The 17,883-nt window shown below is 38.8% G+C and overlaps 1 protein-coding gene across 2 annotated transcripts in view; it reads left to right on the top strand.

Moving 5' to 3' along the window:
- Nucleotides 1-16,388, top strand: part of LOC126252889 (serine/threonine-protein kinase PLK4) — a 245,329-nt gene extending 228,941 nt beyond the window's left edge. The window contains exon 16 of one of the 2 annotated variants that reach the window (XM_049953858.1): nt 15,275-16,388. In XM_049953858.1, the coding sequence (XP_049809815.1) occupies nt 15,275-15,508 (234 nt within the window). In that variant the 3' untranslated portion in view covers nt 15,509-16,388. The remainder of the gene's footprint in view (nt 1-15,274) is intronic. The other variant, XM_049953859.1, reaches the window with a different exon arrangement.
- Nucleotides 16,389-17,883: the final 1,495 nt, after the last annotated feature.

Here is a 17,883-nt window from a genome sequence, read left to right on the forward strand (position 1 = left end):
CCGAATTTTTCTTTTGTTTCCTTTACTGCTTGCTCAGTATACAGATTGAATAACATCGGGGATAGGCTGCAACCCTGTCTCACTCCCTTCCCAACCACTGCTTCCCTTTCATGCCCCTCGACTCTTATAACTGCCATCTGGTTTCTGTACAAATTGTAAATAGCCTTTCGCTCCCTGTATTTTACCCCTACCACCTTTAGAATTTGAAAGAGAGTATTCCAGTCAACATTGTCAAAAGCTTTCTCTAAGTCTACAAATGCTAGAAACATAGTTTTGCCTTTCCTTAATCTTTCTTCTAAGATAAGTCGTAAGGTCAGTATTGCCTCACGTGTTCCAACATTTCTACGGAATCCAAACTGATCTTCCCCGAGGTTGGCTTCCACCAGTTTTTCCATTCGTCTGTAAAGAATTCGCGTTAGTATTTTGCAGCTGTGACTTATTAAACTGATACTTCGGTAATTTTCACATCTTTCAACACCTGCTTTCTTTGGGATTGGAATTATTATATTCTACTTGAAGTCTGAGGGTATTTCGCCTGTTTCATACATCTTGCGCACCAGATGGTAGAGTTTTGTCAGGACTGGCTCTCCCAAGGCCTTCAGTAGTTCTAATGGAATGTTGTCTACTCCCGGGGCCTTGTTTCGACTCAGGTCTTTCAGTGCTCTGTCAAACTTCAGGGCTCCAAAAATATGGAAATTGCATGGGGTGAGATCTGGACTGTATGATGGATGTGTTAATGGCTTGGCAGTGGAACTTCTACAGCATAGTCAAAACAACTTTGGCAACACACGGACAGGCATTATACTGCAGCATGATGATGCCATTTTGACTATGCTGCAGAAGTTTCATTGGGAAGCCCTTACACTTCCTCCATACAGTCTTGATCTCTCCCCATGTAATTTCCATATTTTTGGAGCACTGAAGAAAGACATTCATGCTGCCTGTTTGGTTTGGATGAAGAGGTGCGTGCCTGGGTAGTCACAGTTCCGCAGGAAACTACAACCTTTTTTCCATGAAGGCTTGACCATCTTGTCTTACAGGGATTAACAGTCGTGGCAATTACTTTTGAAATAATGAACAGTTTACTTACTTTTTAGGGTTCTGTACCTTAATCGGTAAAAACGGCACCCTCATAGGGTTTTCTTTGTTTTTAGGGTTCTGTACCTTAATCGGTAAAAACGGCACTCTTATAGGATTGCTTTGTTGACTGTCTGTGTGCAACTGTTAAAAACGCTTTTTGTCAGGAACAGGTACATGTATCAAGTTGAAATTTATGTCACGTACTGAGGTCTGCAGTCCCTTGGCGGTATGAAACATTGAAACTTCTAAGTCAGTGCAGTCAAAAGATACGGCCATTTATGTCACATATTTTAATACTCTCAAACTCACTTATCAAAACATATAGGGTACTTCCCATTGGCCTAGAATCATAAAATTTGGAAACATGAAAGTCTCATAGTACAACCAAAGGAAAAACATCCAAAGAATCTAAATTTGTAAATATATCACATGATTTTTTTTGGGGGGGGGGGGGGGAGGGGGTCTGGCTCTGTCTGATTTATTTCACGTTTTGATACTCGCAAACCCAGTCATCAAAACCTATAGCGTATTTCCTATTGGGCTAGAATCATGAAATTTGAAAAGAATCAAAGTTTCACAATACAAGAAACAAAGTTCCACAATAGAAGCAAAGGAAAATCTGAAATAGGTAAATTTGTAATTACATCACACAAAAAAACTTTTTGTCGTTTGTTATCTGACTGACTGTCTGTGCATCTGACTGTGCTTCTAAGTCAGTGCAATCAAAGGCCACTTACGTCTCATATATTGATACCCGCAAACTCACTCATCTAAACCTGCCTGACACTTTCCTTTGGTGCAGAATCATAAAATTTGGAAAAATGAAAGGTTTCACATTACCGACAAAGGAAAAAAATCTGAAAACTGTAAATTTGTAATTATATCACACAAAAAAATATTTCTCTTGTCATTTATGACCCAATGTGGAACTTGAAATTAAAACAATCAGTAGTTCTCAATTCAGGCTGACTGAGTCGCAATGGTAAAAGTCAAACACTAGGCAAGGAATAACTTCATTGGTCATATGTCGCGTTTTGAAATTTATCCATCGTCAGATATCCAGAAGTCATTACTGCACATAGCTATGGCGTTTCAAGTTGCATGTGAAACAAATATTCGCAGACTAGTCTCAAGTGCTTCTTTAACATACAACTTGAAATGCCACATCTACATGAAGTAGTGGCTGCTGGATATTTGATGGTGAATAAATTCCGAAGCATGTCATATGAGCAATAAAGCCATTCTTTGCTTGATATTTGACTTTTACCATTGTGACACAGTCACCTAAATGGAGAACTAACGATTGCTATAATAATGGCTTCCTGCCTCCTGCAAGACTTGAAGTCACATTTATATTACTGACATTGAAACATTCTTGAAAATCTTGGAATCCTTCAGCTGATATTGTGCCAGTATCAACGTCAATAACAGGCAAAAATGGTCAAGATTCTCAATTTCTAGGTTACATGAACTTACATAATTAAGTTCATATGTAACCTCAGTGCCTGAATCCTACATGCACCTGGCCATTATTATTATTATTATTATTATTATTATTATTATTTTCTTTCAGATTTGAGTAGCCTGCTCCTTATACAAGCCAACTCCCACATTATCCTTTGTGTGAGGCCATGTGTGCCAGATTCACATGCCAATTTGAATTTCTAAATTATGATATTTTATTTTACTGTTCCTTCACTGATTGTGTGAGTACTCACATGTATCGTGAAATATTGTGAATTTTCGAACATTTGCAAGTGCCGCAAAAAACTTGTACTATATTGTCAATTGTAAACATAATTTGTACTTTTTAGATACTTTTTGTCAACAGAATTGTCTTTCAAAAACAATCATTCCATAATTTTATTGTATAACTACTTGAAAAAATAGGTATAGTTTTTAGAAGTTTAAAACCCTTGCAAACATATACTTTTGAGAACTAACCCCGTTCATTGTACTAAATGCTCCAGTTCTTAAAGGAAATTATTAATACTTTTGGCTTAACATATCTAGAAATTAAAAGAGAATGAGCAGAGCTGTTTTCAAGTTATTTATTTACTATTCTGCAAAACATAGCACCAGCCACAACGCAGTACCACCATGAACATTGTTCTTGGACATGGTGTGACTTAGTTCACATTTAAAGCAGTTGGAAATCACCCTGTTTATTGTCAAATGATTGGGAGTTGCTGCAAATTGGTGTGTTGGGAGAGCTCTTGAGACTTGTGTACTAGAGACACCAAAGTTCCTCAACAACTATCCTCTCCTGTGGATCCTGTCTCTACTACAGGACGTACAGGATCTGTCACTATTCATCCACTTGACTGAGTGGCAGGTCAGTAGTAGGTCAAGGCACCCTGTACAAGGGAGACAGGACCAGAAAGAACTCTGTGTGTTATACCAGTCCTCCTAATGAACACGTTCAAGGTGCTGTCTTTCACTGAAACCAAAACTAAGCCTGGAAGTGTCCACCTGTTGGGAAACTTGTTGTGTGCTGTATAAAGAGAGAGCAAATGAAAAATGGTTGGAGTCTATTAAGTGTTGACAATTCAAACATACAGTGTATAATGATAAGGAAATTGGTGCACTCAGTGAGTATGATTCGGGGACTCATTCAGCATGTTGAAAAGGTTAATCTGCTGGCAATTGAGGGAACAAGGTGCAACCAATTGTAGATTTTGACGCACTTTGGAACAATTGATGCTTATCGTCTGGATCATACTTCATAGAAAAGGTTGAGAAGATTAGTCTTGCTACGGAGTTTCAGTGAAGGTCACAATTTGCAGCATAGCCTCAGTACTGATCGTGGCCTCCTAGTTGTAAGACAAGAGGAAGGATTGAACCAGAGTCTTCGGATGTTCTGTGACAATCTAGGCTGCGACTTCCTCAACTTGCACCATGGTCCCTCTAAACACGTCATATGTGCACTTTTACAATCAGAGGCTGCTACCTAGGTAGCTGACTGTGTGTAGGGTGCACACAGGGTTTTTAGAGTAGGCAGCTTGCCATCCAGTCCAGATAACGATAGCTGTAGGGGACCCAAAGGTGACAGCATAAGATCCAGTATTAAAATTGTAGTGGTTAACTGCTGAAGCAGTAGCAATAAAGTGTCAAAAAATTTGAAGCACTCCTAAAATGCTGTGCAGCTCACATTATACTATGTACAGAAAACTGGCCAAGGCCCAAAATTGATAGCAGTGAATTATTTGCGGTAAATTTAAGCATGTGTCGAAAGGATAGGCTAATGGTAAAAAAGGTATTTCTCACTGTTGACAAGAAACTAAAATTCATCAAGATAGAGATATAAATTGAAACTGCATGTGAGATTGTCTGGGCAAGACTCAATACCAAAGATGAGCATTAACTTATAATCAGATCCTTCTATCAACCACCAGAATGACTTCCAGATGTAACTGAAATCTTGAGAGAAAACCTAAGTTTACTAGTAGGTAAGTTCCCCAATCATACTGTCATCATTGGACAGATTGTTGATGAGCCCCATCAAAAAGTCCTAATAAGTGGTACAGTGAGAGGTACTCTCTGCCATCCACTTCACAGTTGTTTGCAGAGTAGAAGGGTAGATGTAGATGATAATGACAATGATGACATCGGTGATGGTGACCTGCTAATATGTTGCACATTCTGAGAATCCTTTCACCCAAGATTGATTAATCTCATGATGTCCCTTTTCCAATATCTTGTCATAGAATCCCTCAAACCCATGAGCAGCACCTCATTCTCTAACAGTAGTAGGAATATCCCTTTACCTCAGTTCTTGGCTTGCAGTTGTTTTTCCTGCTATCAGTTATGTGCAAATGTGTGCCATTGCGTGCACACACACACACACACACAATGAGGGAGAGGGAGAGAGAGAGAGAGAGAGAGAGATTGACTGTAGTGTTCACAAGGAATAGTAAGTATTTCAGGATGTGGTACTATAAACTAATTTGAATAAAACATTCCACATAACATGCATCCAATTTTGATTGGTTACAGAGAGAAGTTTTCAGCTTTCATGTTGGTACTCCATACTCTATGGGTTTATTCACCCTTTTTTTTAGGTTCAAGTCATAAAGCTATTCTTGAATTTACATAATTGATTTCTTTCAACTGTGAATTTTTTGCCAAGTCTGCTGTATTGTGGAATGCTACGCTGGTATTCACTGCTGGAGAGTTCTTAACCAGGGTACCAATTCTGTGAATGTGATCTGTCAGTCATGTGTTTGTATGTTTGTAATTACCTTTATCATTAAGATTTCCCTTTCTACACTCATGTCATTTTTTGAAGTTCTTTGTCCTGCTATGTAGAGCCACTCGTATCTGCATCGAACTTCGTCACCAGTTGCAGGAAAGCACTGTGATAACGGAAGATTAGATTTGCTTCTCACTAGCTACGAAATCACATAACCACTTCTTTTCAAAATCCTTTTGTATTTAACAGTCCCCATAACACTTTCAGCATATCAATTAAACATTCACATTTGAGCTCTTAATAACCAAACTCATTGTCAGACAGATGATTAGTATCCCAAAGTCAAGAAGTAAGTACATAAGTAATTAAGTAATTCCAAATAATCTTCTTGTGTTTTTCTTTTTGAAACATTAGCCATTCTTGCCATAACCTTCTCGTCTTTGGCATCCACGGCACCTCCAAGTCATGACATCAAAAGTGTAAATGGCTTCTTCCCACCAGTAAAATATTCATTCTCCATCGTGCCTTGTGGCTGTACTGTGCTTACATTTGTGTCTTATATCTGTGCATAAAAAAAGTGTGTGTTTAGTATGCTGTCTTCCCTCTACCACTACTTCTTTAATCAGCACAATAGAAAGGAAGTGGGACATATTTCTACCTTGAACACTAACATGTACCGCCACACATCCCCTGACTAACATGAAAGATGTCAGGTAAAATAATTTGAAAAACTAATCACAATCTTATATAGCTGTTACTTTCCATAAATTACTATTAGCTCCACATCAAGAGCCTCTAAAGACAGAGCATTTCTTCCATTTGTAATCACTTGGTTTGCCAAATGTAAATGTTAACCTTTTATATAAATGTATGACAATTATTATTTCATAATTTATGCTAATTCCTTATGGGGTATGCCCTTCTTGTTATGTCTTTGTTCTTTCACCACCACACTCAGCATGTCAGTGAATGTTGTTTTAAACAGAATATTGTAACAGAGACAATGGGAACCATTTAAGGAATTACATGTCTCCATTACCATTTACTCTAATTCTGCCGTAAATCTCAGATTTGCCTTTGTACGACATGCATGGAAAAATGAAGATTCAAAATAAACAATATTAACCACGTAAGTCCATGTGCTTTAACTATTTTGAAGAACACTGTAATTTCCTTACTCTTACTTTACAATATCATACTTTCATAATCAATTTACTCTCATGTGCACGCACACACACACACACACACACACACACACGCACGCACGCACGCAGGCTAATGTCACACGTGTAATAGTGGCACATTCTTCGTATTAACCAAGCAACAACAATTGCCATATACCTTTGTCATCTGTACCTTACCTTGTGTATTTACATTTTGGGACATCATAATATCACAAATTTAGCATTGGGGGGCAGTGTGGAGGGTAAAAATCATAGAGGGAGACCAAGAGATGAATACACTAAGCAGATTCAGAGGGATGTGGGTTGCAGTAAGTACTGGGAGATGAAGAAGCTTGCACAGGATAGAGTAGCATGGAGAGCTGTATAAAACCAGTCTCAGGACTGAAGACCACAACAACAACAACAATATCCTTTCCAGGGTGATACATACTATTCTTATTCCCCCCCTCCCACCCAATAATGTGCCATTCCTAACATGTGCCTTAGGTACGATTGAATTAACTCTAATGGCCTTTGTCATCTGTCCATGGCCATGCATTATGTGTGTGATACCAAACAACTCCGACTTCCTCTTGTGAAAATAGGTTGCAATAGCCACTATGTGGTATGGATAAAGGAAGGGTTACTGCAACAATAACATATGCATCTGGAAAGAGGGAGAATAGTGTTGGTACTCCTATCAGATGAGAGATAGGGAAAGAAAAACAATAGGCATGTTCAGGTCAAAGAAAGAAAGACAATAGACTCCAAAGACTTGATTTCCTTCCCACCTCCCACCCCAATGTCATCTACCTGATGAGTATTTCAATGTGACACTGGAGGACAAAGAGTGGTGGTGTGCCCTACAGAATTGACTTGTCATGGTTTCACTGATAAGGCCCCAGAAATAGATCTTAACACTCCCCCATTCATACTCTATAGAGATGTGGTAGTCACACATCAGTCATTTGTAGTCAGGCATCTTAACATCACTATCAATCACATACTATCGTGTGAATCATATGTATGTATTCACATGATTACGCAATATAGTCCTTGTAAGTAATTTGTATTTTTGTGCTTAATGTTTTATAAGATTTATTCCTTTGCTCTGTGTAGCAATTACACACTCATTGTCTTGTTATTTCTACTGCTGAACTTGATATATGTATAGTAGCTGTCGTAGGGAATTCAATTCCTCTACGAAGGATCACATTCTCCTAAGGTTATATGAATTTCTTTAATGTATCAATTTTATAAAGTCCTGTGTGTTGGCCCTTTCTTTTGTCCACCAAAAACTCTGCTTTAGGATGTGGCATCCCCACTGTCATTAAAGGTCCATTAGATCCACGAAAAAATTTACCCATCTGTTTCTTTAAGTTAGAGTTCTGACAGAATTAAATGATAATTAAATTGACACCCTAGCTTCAAACAGGTGTTGATATATAACGTTAGGGACATGTTGAAAATGTGTTACCCGACTGGGAATCGAACCCGGGATCTCCTGCTTACATGGCAGATGCTCTGTCCATCTGAGCCACCCAGGGCACAGAGGATGGTGCACCTGCAGGGACTTATCCCTTACACACTCCCCGTGAGACCCACATTCCCAACATGTCCACACCACTACATTCGTAGTGCGCCTTATAGATGTTTGCCCATCACACTCATTATTCGTGGCAGATTAATCTACCAGGTCCCGTACAAGTTGGAGCATAGCGTGTGCGTTCGCACAAGGACAGTGGCCGGGTAGCCATATTTTAACTATATATGAAACTAGTATCTGTTCCCAAAAGGACAGATACCATCAATGACCGTGCAGCTTCTCTAGAATGAAATTATAATTAAATCGACACCCTAGCTTCAAACAGCATTGATATAAAACATTGGGGACATGTTGAAAACGCATGCCCCGACCGGGACTTGAACCCGGGATCTCCTGCTTACGTGGCATACGCTCTATTCATCTGAGCACAGAGGATGGTGCACCTGCAGGGACTTATCCCTTGCACGCTCCCCGTGAGACCAACATTCTTAACATATCCACATCACAACATTCGTAGTGCGCCTTATAGATGTTTGCCCATCACACTCATTACTCATGGCAGATTAATCTACCAATGGTATCTGTTCTTTTGGGAACAGATACTACCTTCATAGATAGTTAAAATATGACTACTTGGCCATTGACCTTCTTGTGCGAACGCACATGCTATGCCCCAACTCGTACAGGTTTTGGTAGGTCCACATTAAACATTAGCAGCCACCATGGATCCAGCGACATGACAAACACTCTACAGCTTTTAATGCATATACTTTACACTCAGATTTCACAATTGACATACCTGGTGGTAGAGACTGTTGTGGCGTAGTAAGACAACCACGCCACTTGGAAGTAGCCGAAAGGCACGCGTTACTGACGCAGGCTAGAGATAGGTCTGAAACAGGATACGTAATGAATGCTATAAAGAAAAGTACGTAGCTCCTGGAATACTTAACTTTTAATCCATCCTTGTTGTATACATCGTTCTTGATGAGACATGCTTTATACGATAAGTATCAATTGCTATGTAAGGCTAATGGCGCCTTGCTAGGTCGTAGCCATGGCCTTAGCTGAAGGCTATTCTAACTATCTCTCGGCAAAGGAGCGCGGCTTCGTCAGTGTAGTCGCTAGCAAAGTCGTCCGTACAACTGGGGCAAGTGCTAGTCCGTCTCTCGAGACCTGCCGTGTGGTGGCGCTCGGTCTGCGATCACTGCCAGTGGCGACACGCGGGTCCGACATGTACTAATGGACCGCGGCCGATTTAAAGCTACCACCTAGCAAGTGTGGTGTCTGGCGGTGACACCACAGAGACGATGATTGCCCAGGGGAGACTGAAGCAAGTTTTGTAAATATCACAGACCCACATTAGAGTTGTGCTTAAAAAAAAGGGATCAAATAATTATTTTTTTACATTTTTGTTTCACTTTTAATGTTAGAACTGATTAAAATAAAACTGTCAGAAAACTATTTATTTTTATTATTATTTTTTGCTAATACAAAAATTGTTAGAAACCTTGTAATTTATAGTCATCTAACAGAAAAATATTAAATAGGATCTGTCATTAACCATTAGGTTTGACGTGTTTGAAGTTAGTACCACAGTTTTACCTGACAATGTATTTACTTTAATGAAATGGGCTACATGTGACAGATGCTAGATGTGGTACATAAACTAGAATTAAATAAAAAGTGACAAAGTATTACCGCAGATTCAGCACCAGTCGCTCCTTCACAGAAATTGCAGTACCATTGTTGGTCTGAATTTTCATCTGTTTAGCCATTTCTGGTCCAATAATATTTAAGATATATTGAAAACTGGGTTGCGACATTCGCAACTGCCTGAAGAAGTGCTCTGGATTCTTTTTGAGCTTTCAATAGAACTGGTGAAAGAACCCATACTTACGACATTCTGCATTCATAGGATGCACTCCATACTTCCTCTTTTTATTCTCCTTGGCAATAACCAAAATTACAGCAAACGAATCACTATCGCTGTCATCAGATGATGCATGGAATATCTTTTATGCTTCACACCACAACAGGTAAATGCACACTGCTAATTATGAACAGCTGCAGGGTTGACTACTCCCGGCTGCAAGTAAAGAGATGTGCCAGCAATGAGGGTACAGTGTAAATGCACCAAGGCTCCCAGCAAGGTGCGATGTACCAGCAGCATGCAGCGAGGTCCAATCTATGATGCAGCATATACATACTCTTACCCCCCCACCCCCAAGTCATATGGTATAAATTCTTCCTGTAATTGCTCTATTTCACCAGATTGGAATTGACTTCTTGGGGAGGTTTCCTAAGCCGACAAATGAGAATAAATAAATAGTAGCATGCTCTATTATCTAATGTGCCCTTCTCTCACCAAGGCTTTACTGACAGGTGACTCTCTGGAAATTACCTGGTTTCTAGTAGAAGTAATTTTGAAGATGGAGCTCCACATGTAATGATCTCTGATCATGAAAAAGTGATTCAGTCAAGACTGGTTTCAGATGAAATTTTACAATGCAGTATTATTGTTCATAGGATGACAATTACCTACCACCTGCAGCTAAATGGCCACATGGAAAATTTTAATAAGAAGCTGGTAGATATGCTCTGAGAGTAGGCTGATGTAGAACAGAGAGACTGGAATACTACATCAAGCACAACAGTGTAAAATACTATAGGTATCACTCTTTATGTTCCCTCGTCCACAGATGAGAAAATTAAATATGATGAATAGTTTCTTTCTATTTTAATGTGATGATGCTCAGGATAAGTACATCAAACAGTTTGTCACTAGAACTGAACAAGCAAGACAGTTAGCATACATAAAGACCTTGGACACCCATGGTGAGGATGTGACAGCAAACGCTGTCCTTTGAACTACAATCCATGTGACCGTGTACAGATTTTTACACCGATGCACAGGGCCAGGCTATCATAAAAGCTATTAAGGTGCTACATTGGCCCTTAACTGAATTGTACAAGGTGGACAAAGTAAAACTGGCCCAGAAAATATTTACAGTATGACTAGAGCAGGATTGACCATTGTAAATGAACATCACAGAAGATGCTGTAAGTGGCCACCATTGACTTCGATGCCACACTTCGCTTGATTTATCAAACTGTGACACGCATAACAGCTCTGCCTGAGGGATAACAGCAATAGTGTTTTCAGTGTCCTGCAATAGAACTTGCAGTGTGTGAGGATTATTTAAGTACACTCGACCCTTCAATTTGCTCCACAGGTAAAAATGACAGGGAGATAAATCAGGCAATCGAGATGGCCGGGTGAGTGCAGTACCTCTGCAGATTGTCCTCACCTCATTGAACACGTCGTGTACATGTGACAGTGTTGTCAAGCTGGTGTGTGCTGTTGTTCTGTCATTGCCAAAAATATCCATACAGTCAGTCATCTTCTGTGAGTTGATCCACATATGGACTAAACAGTTTCCAGACATACCCATTAGCATTAATTATTTGGTGAAAGAACTATGATACAATGCAGAGACCAGACAATGTGCACCAAACACCAATCTTGAGAGATTATACACCAATCTTGAGATTATACACCAATCTTGAGATTATAAAATGGCCCTTCAGAGTATTGATGGGGATTTCCTGATGCATAATGTCACTTGTTCTCTGGATTCACAAACCCTGATTGGCTTAACCATACCTCATCTGAAGATATGAAAAACTGAGAATCCAGAACTCCTCATTCTGCTTCATTCAGAAACCAGTGGCAGAAGTCAACACATGGAAGTTTCTAGTGTTTTCTGTGATTAGCAGTTCTCCTTTCATTAACAAGAGTCAGTTCCACTTCAGTCTTATAATTTTTTTCTGCGCCAGTTTTGTTTTTCCCACCTTATAAATGCTTCTCAGATATCGCCAAGGAGGCTGAAGCTACACTGAGGAAATTAAAGAACAGAGATGTCATCCATGTCCTTTCCAGGTCCTATTGTAATTCTGCACCTCAGGTCAATGATAGGGCTTCCAGTACAAGAAGCAAGAAGACTCATCTGGTGATTGCAATACTGTGAGGGAAGTAACTCCACTTGAACTTCACAGTGACTATGAGGACATGCAACACGATCAGCACACAAAGATACATCAGTGTCATGATATGAAGAACTGCAGATTAGATCCAGATCCATGAACCTATAGTCCAGTCTGAAACAGCAGATCACTGTTTCGCAGGGGGAGGGGGGGGGGGGATCCCACATGCTATGCGTCATGCATTGTGATATAACAGTTACAGGCACTGGTTGACTACATATCGGTTACTGTTTCAATTTCCGCCATCTGCAATTATTTATCATGTGGCATTTGTGATTCCTAGAAAGTTTTAGGACATTCTTATTTATGAAATATTCCAATGCATTGGGACATTCTATATATGTACAAATAGCAATACCCTCTTTGGAGTCAGGCAATTTAGTCCAGTGCGTGATTGATAAAGATGACCATGCTCTTGTAACTGGCACTTGATTCCAGATTCCATGTGGCAATATTCTTCCTCTCATTATATTTCCCCTGCACTGATCACCTCATGAATGAAAAGTCACACATTGTCAACACTGTAATATCCAACAGTATCTGCCAAGTAGTTAAAGAACTAGGTCTTGGGTAGATACAGTATGTCGGCACATGATTGAATTTGTTTTTTCTACGTGTGAGTGTAGAGTGAATATATCATTAAAAACATACTTCTTTCAGAATTTATTGTTCTGTCCTCTGTCAAGATTCTTAAGGGATGTGTTATTCATCTGTTAAGTGTCATTGGAGAACTGTATTATAAAACTGCCATTTATCTCTAGACAATTGTTATGTTACTTAACTGCTTGCTTTGTTTGAGGTTCTCTTTCCACCTATATTAGTGATTTAGATATTTAAATTAAACTCAACACGTATTCATTTTCAGAGTCCACTCAAAAATTAAGCTCAGATTGTAGATCTCATTGTTCATTACTCTTTAAAAAATACAGGGAGGCAAAAAGCCATTCATATGATTGACAACTAACAATGACTGTTCTGATCATGAATATGTAGTTTATGGAGACTTGTCCATGACTCACTTATTGGTTACCAACTCGCAATGACTCATTAGCAAAGCTGATCAAGACTGCATATGCCATTGTCCACAGTTCTTGCAGAATTGCTTAGAAAATATTCTACAAATTATTCATAAGATCTTAAAAACCAGAGTAGTTACGTTTTTAATAATGGTTGGGTTGGGCTGTTTTGGGGGAGGAGACCAGACAGCGAGTTCATTGGTCTCATCGGAATAGGAAAGGAAGTCGGCCATGCCCTTTCGAAGGACCCATCCCGGCATTTGCCTGGAACGATTTAGGGAAATCACGGAAAACCTAAATCAGGATGGCCGGACACGGGATTGAACCGTCGTCCTCCCGAATGCGAGTCCAGTGTGTTAGCCACTGCGCCACCTCGCTCGGTTTTAATAATGGTATAAATGCAGAAATTGCTAACTATTTTTTTACAATTTCAGAAATGAAGTTTATTTTATTTAATTATTGGCTGTCTAACTTTTTAAATAACGTTAATGTTGGGTTTTACTTTTATGGACAAATTTTTTAGGCAGACAAATTTATTCCACATTTTCTAATAAAGCCCACCACAGTTATTTCAGAAACTAAATATTAATTTGAAATTTCTCATTAACATGTTTCCTCAGTAATCATATATACTTTTAGCAACAGAACAATCACAGTTACAAAAGAATAATTCCAGATATCCTAATTTTAATTTCTACACGTTGTGGACCTTGTGTTATTTGTGAAAATGTGTTTGAATGTGGCACATTTCAAACTATAACATTTTGAAAAAAGATGTAGAAGACAAAAAAGACTAAAATGAAATACAGGGTGGTTCAAAAAGAAAGAACAGATTTCACTTGTTTGTTATAGACAAATTATGAAAGGTAGAAACGCATTGCACATATCACCAGATAGAGGAAGGTTAGAAGTTTTATGTTCACACAGGCATTGTATCATACACTAAACATGAGCACCATGCATTGCTTGAAAAACATCAAAACAGTAGTCCATTTCATGCCACACACAAATCAACATGTCCTTGTTTTTTGAATCGACAGCTTCAGCAGTTTGATTTCTCAGTCTTTAAAGAGTAGTTGTTGTAGGTGGGACAAATACTGTCTTTTTATGTATCTCCACAGAAAAAAAATTGTAAGGTGTCAGGTCTGGTAGCCAGCCCATGTTTTGGATTTCTGAGGGCTCCATGTGAACACGTCTCAGTTATGCTCGATATTTTCATCAGACATGCATGGCCGACCAATGCTCTTCCCTTTGCGAATTCAACCAACTTACAAGAATTTTGTATACCAATCATAATTCTGCTTGTGTAGAGGTGCTTCTTGCTGAATCGATGCTGGACTGCACGGTGTACTTCATCTATGAATTGACTTCACACAAATTCCAGCACATAAAATAATTTCTCTTGTGGTATACTCACCTGGTTGCTACAAATAAACAACAGCGCAGCTGTGTCAGGACTTTGACTCTTCCTCTATGTTTTATAGTTTGTCTGTAATAAACAATTGAAATCTGTTCTTTCTTATTTAATCATCCTGTATAAAAATGAGAAACATATTAGTGGGTTTGAAATTTTGAAATCTTAAATGTTGAATATGTCCTTGAAAATAAAATATACCTACAAAGAATTTTTGTATTGTGGTAATCAGCAAATTTAAGTTATCCTTTTAGTAGCATAAGCATGAGGACAGTTCATCTTGTAAAATAGTGTTGACATTTCAAGCTATAATTGTACAAATATAAGAAAAGAAAATGAATACCATTTGTATTAGAAATAACATGAAAGCAAGTGGACTCGTTCCACCTTGTCATATTGCATGCTGTATTAAAGTTTTAAAATACTCAATTAATAATGTACATTTTTCTTTATGAGGCCATTGTTATTTTGCGTTTCATTGTATATCATGTTAAATTAATGACTGAAAGGAACGTCAGTTTTTAATTTAAATTTAAAAATCAATACAGAGTTTATGGAGTGTTAGATAATGAAGTGTGTGCTGTGTGGGTATATGCATAATGATCTTATTCTCCATTGCTACTATCTCTCTGTCTGTCTTTCTTTCTTTCTTACTGGTAACATTTCAAAAATTGTGTGGTTGATATGTGTTGTTATCTTGGGTTTCACTTGTATTCTTGTATGGAAAGTTGAGTGTTTGTTGCTACATAACTGTATTATGTTATTGCAGTAAAATATACTATTCTTACTGTAAGAGAGAACATCTTTATTTTGCAGCTCTCTTCAGGAAAGATCCAAATCACATTCAGGGACCATACATTACTCACTATTGATGCAAATAGTAGTGGGATGATGTTCACTAACAGAGATGGGACAACAAATCACTATCACCATAGTGATCCCATCCCTGATGAGCTACATCGTCACTTGGAACATATACCTTGTGTTGTAAAGTCCTTGCTTACAGCATGTAATTCTCATGATTCTCATATCCTTAAAAATACAAAATGAAATGTTGAACATATTGGAGTCAGTGCTGATGAAAAAGAAGTATCAGTACTGATAGAAATCTCAAACTACTAGAAGTACCATTTCTACGTGCAGTTGCTCATTTCTTATATATATCCTGAATACTGTGACATGTTTTTTGTACATCTGGACAAAAACGAAGTAAATTTTATTTACAATAATATTACTCTGTGATTTGCAACAAGATCCCAGTAGCTGTTCTTTATCACTGATAAAATATTTGATTCATGTAAATATGTGTTATATGGAAGGAAATGAATTATATCATATGGTAAGAAATTTTACAGAGTTAGTGCTCACAATATTTCATGCATATGTCTATTTTTATGTAATGCTTAGAATATCCCTCATCTTCATTCGTATTTAAGTTTTGTATATGAGAAATAATAATAATAATAATGTTCCTACCAAGTATAGCAGAATCCACAGTCTACTTTATCATTCACTCATCCTTTGTCACATCCTACCTTCCCCTGTCTTAGTCCTAAAACTTTATGGAACTAAAAACTTCACATTTGCTTTGGAGGAAGAGCAATGAGAGAGTGAAAAGATGGCATTGCCTTGAAAGCTATGTCAAGCTTACACATTAGCTTATGCAAGTTTTTCCTTTTGAAAGTGCTCTTTTCATTAGCAGTATATACTTCCTTCAGTTCAAATGTGTTTTCCTGTCCATTGAACTATGCTGAAAATAATCTGACTTGTTTTTATGTAAAAGTGTCACTTCAGCAATTTCACATGCTGATAGTTTTATTTTAGTACATATATATATATATGAAGGTTATAGTCTCATGGGCTGTGTTTTAAGTGCAATCGGATGTAAAAGAGTATTTTATTGTGTGAGATAGTATTTAAACATATATTACTTCCTGGAAGTAGTAACTGTACCAGACAAAATAACATAATGTACAAATCTGTTTGTGCTATTAATAAGTAATGTATTTTAGAAATTGTTTTATACTTTATGTATTTAAAAAATAAATATGTTAAGATGAAATCCTTATAACCTTATATTTCATGTAGCCTAAAATAAATGCAAATGGGATTGTATGTAGTAGTGAAGTAAAGAAAATTGAATTTGGTTTTTATTATAATGTTGTAGAAACACAACATCAGGATTCACACCAACCATCTTTTATTCTGCTTTCACATGAAGGGATACACTGAGACATTGCTCGAATTAGGAATCAGTACAATCACACTTAATCAGAGAATACAGTAAAGCACAATCTAACAGCTGAGCTTACAGTTGTCAGGTAAACATTAGTCCTGCCGAGGGCCTGATGCGTCAGGGTATGTAAGGCTGTTTTATACACGGTTCCAGTCTGTACCAATGTGCAGCAACCTCGTTAGGTAGGTTGTGAAGATGCAAGCTGTTTGATTTTGTGTGCTCCCTTTGTAGCGTTACAACACTCCTTCCCCCTTGGGTAAAAGTGTTTGCTGTGGAGAATATGTCATGCCATCACCGGAGAGTATGCTCTGCAATGGCGTGGGCGTGGCCAGGTGCAGTACTCACTCCCCCACAAGAGACCATAAGGATACACCAGCAATGGAGGCGTAGTATCCATGTCCACATCTGGACAGGCACTTAGCGATGGAGGCAGCAGAGAAGGCGGCAGCAGCGATGGGCTACAGAGATGGAGGAGGCATGGTGATGACTTCTTAGCCCAGTGGTGGCGGCACCGAGAACGAAGATGACACAAGAGCCAGAGAGGGCATGGACCCTGCTGCAGGTACCAATCCACATGGTGGAGGTGGCTGCAGGGGCAGAGTGCTCTCTGGTCTGTGGTCAGTCATGTACAGATGGAGCTGGTCGTAGTATCATGACACCAAGCCATTTGAGGTGCACAGGACGCAAAGGCAGTGGACCTCACCATGATGGATGATCTTCGGTATCCACTTAGAGCGCTGGCCAAACCCTCTGGCCTAGACAGCGGAGTCCAGACAGATTTCCTGTAAGGTAGGCATCGGCAGGTGGTTGGGCATCGGCTGAAGCAGATGGAGTAGTGTACATGGCTGGTGGCCATGAAGCAGCTCTGCTGCCTGAAGTGAACCTATATGAACTCAAGAACCTATCAACAGCTTCCTCAGGAGAAGACTGAGGTTATTTTTTCTTCTGAGTTTTGAAAGTACAGATGAGCCGCTCCGCCTCATCATTGGACTGGAGATGAAAAGGAGGGGTTATAAAGTACCAGATGCCACTCTTTGTACCAAAATCTTGAGAAAAAAGCTATGGGCCGTTGTGCATCACAAGTGTATGCAGCAATCCTTCTCAGGAAAAAATCTTTCAGAGGGCCGTGACCATAGCCGCTGTGGATATGGACACACAATGAACTGCATAAGGGAGTTTTGAGAAAGCA

The sequence above is a fragment of the Schistocerca nitens genome, chromosome 4 (assembly GCF_023898315.1).
Source record: "Schistocerca nitens isolate TAMUIC-IGC-003100 chromosome 4, iqSchNite1.1, whole genome shotgun sequence".
NCBI classification, from domain to species: domain Eukaryota; kingdom Metazoa; phylum Arthropoda; class Insecta; order Orthoptera; family Acrididae; genus Schistocerca; species Schistocerca nitens.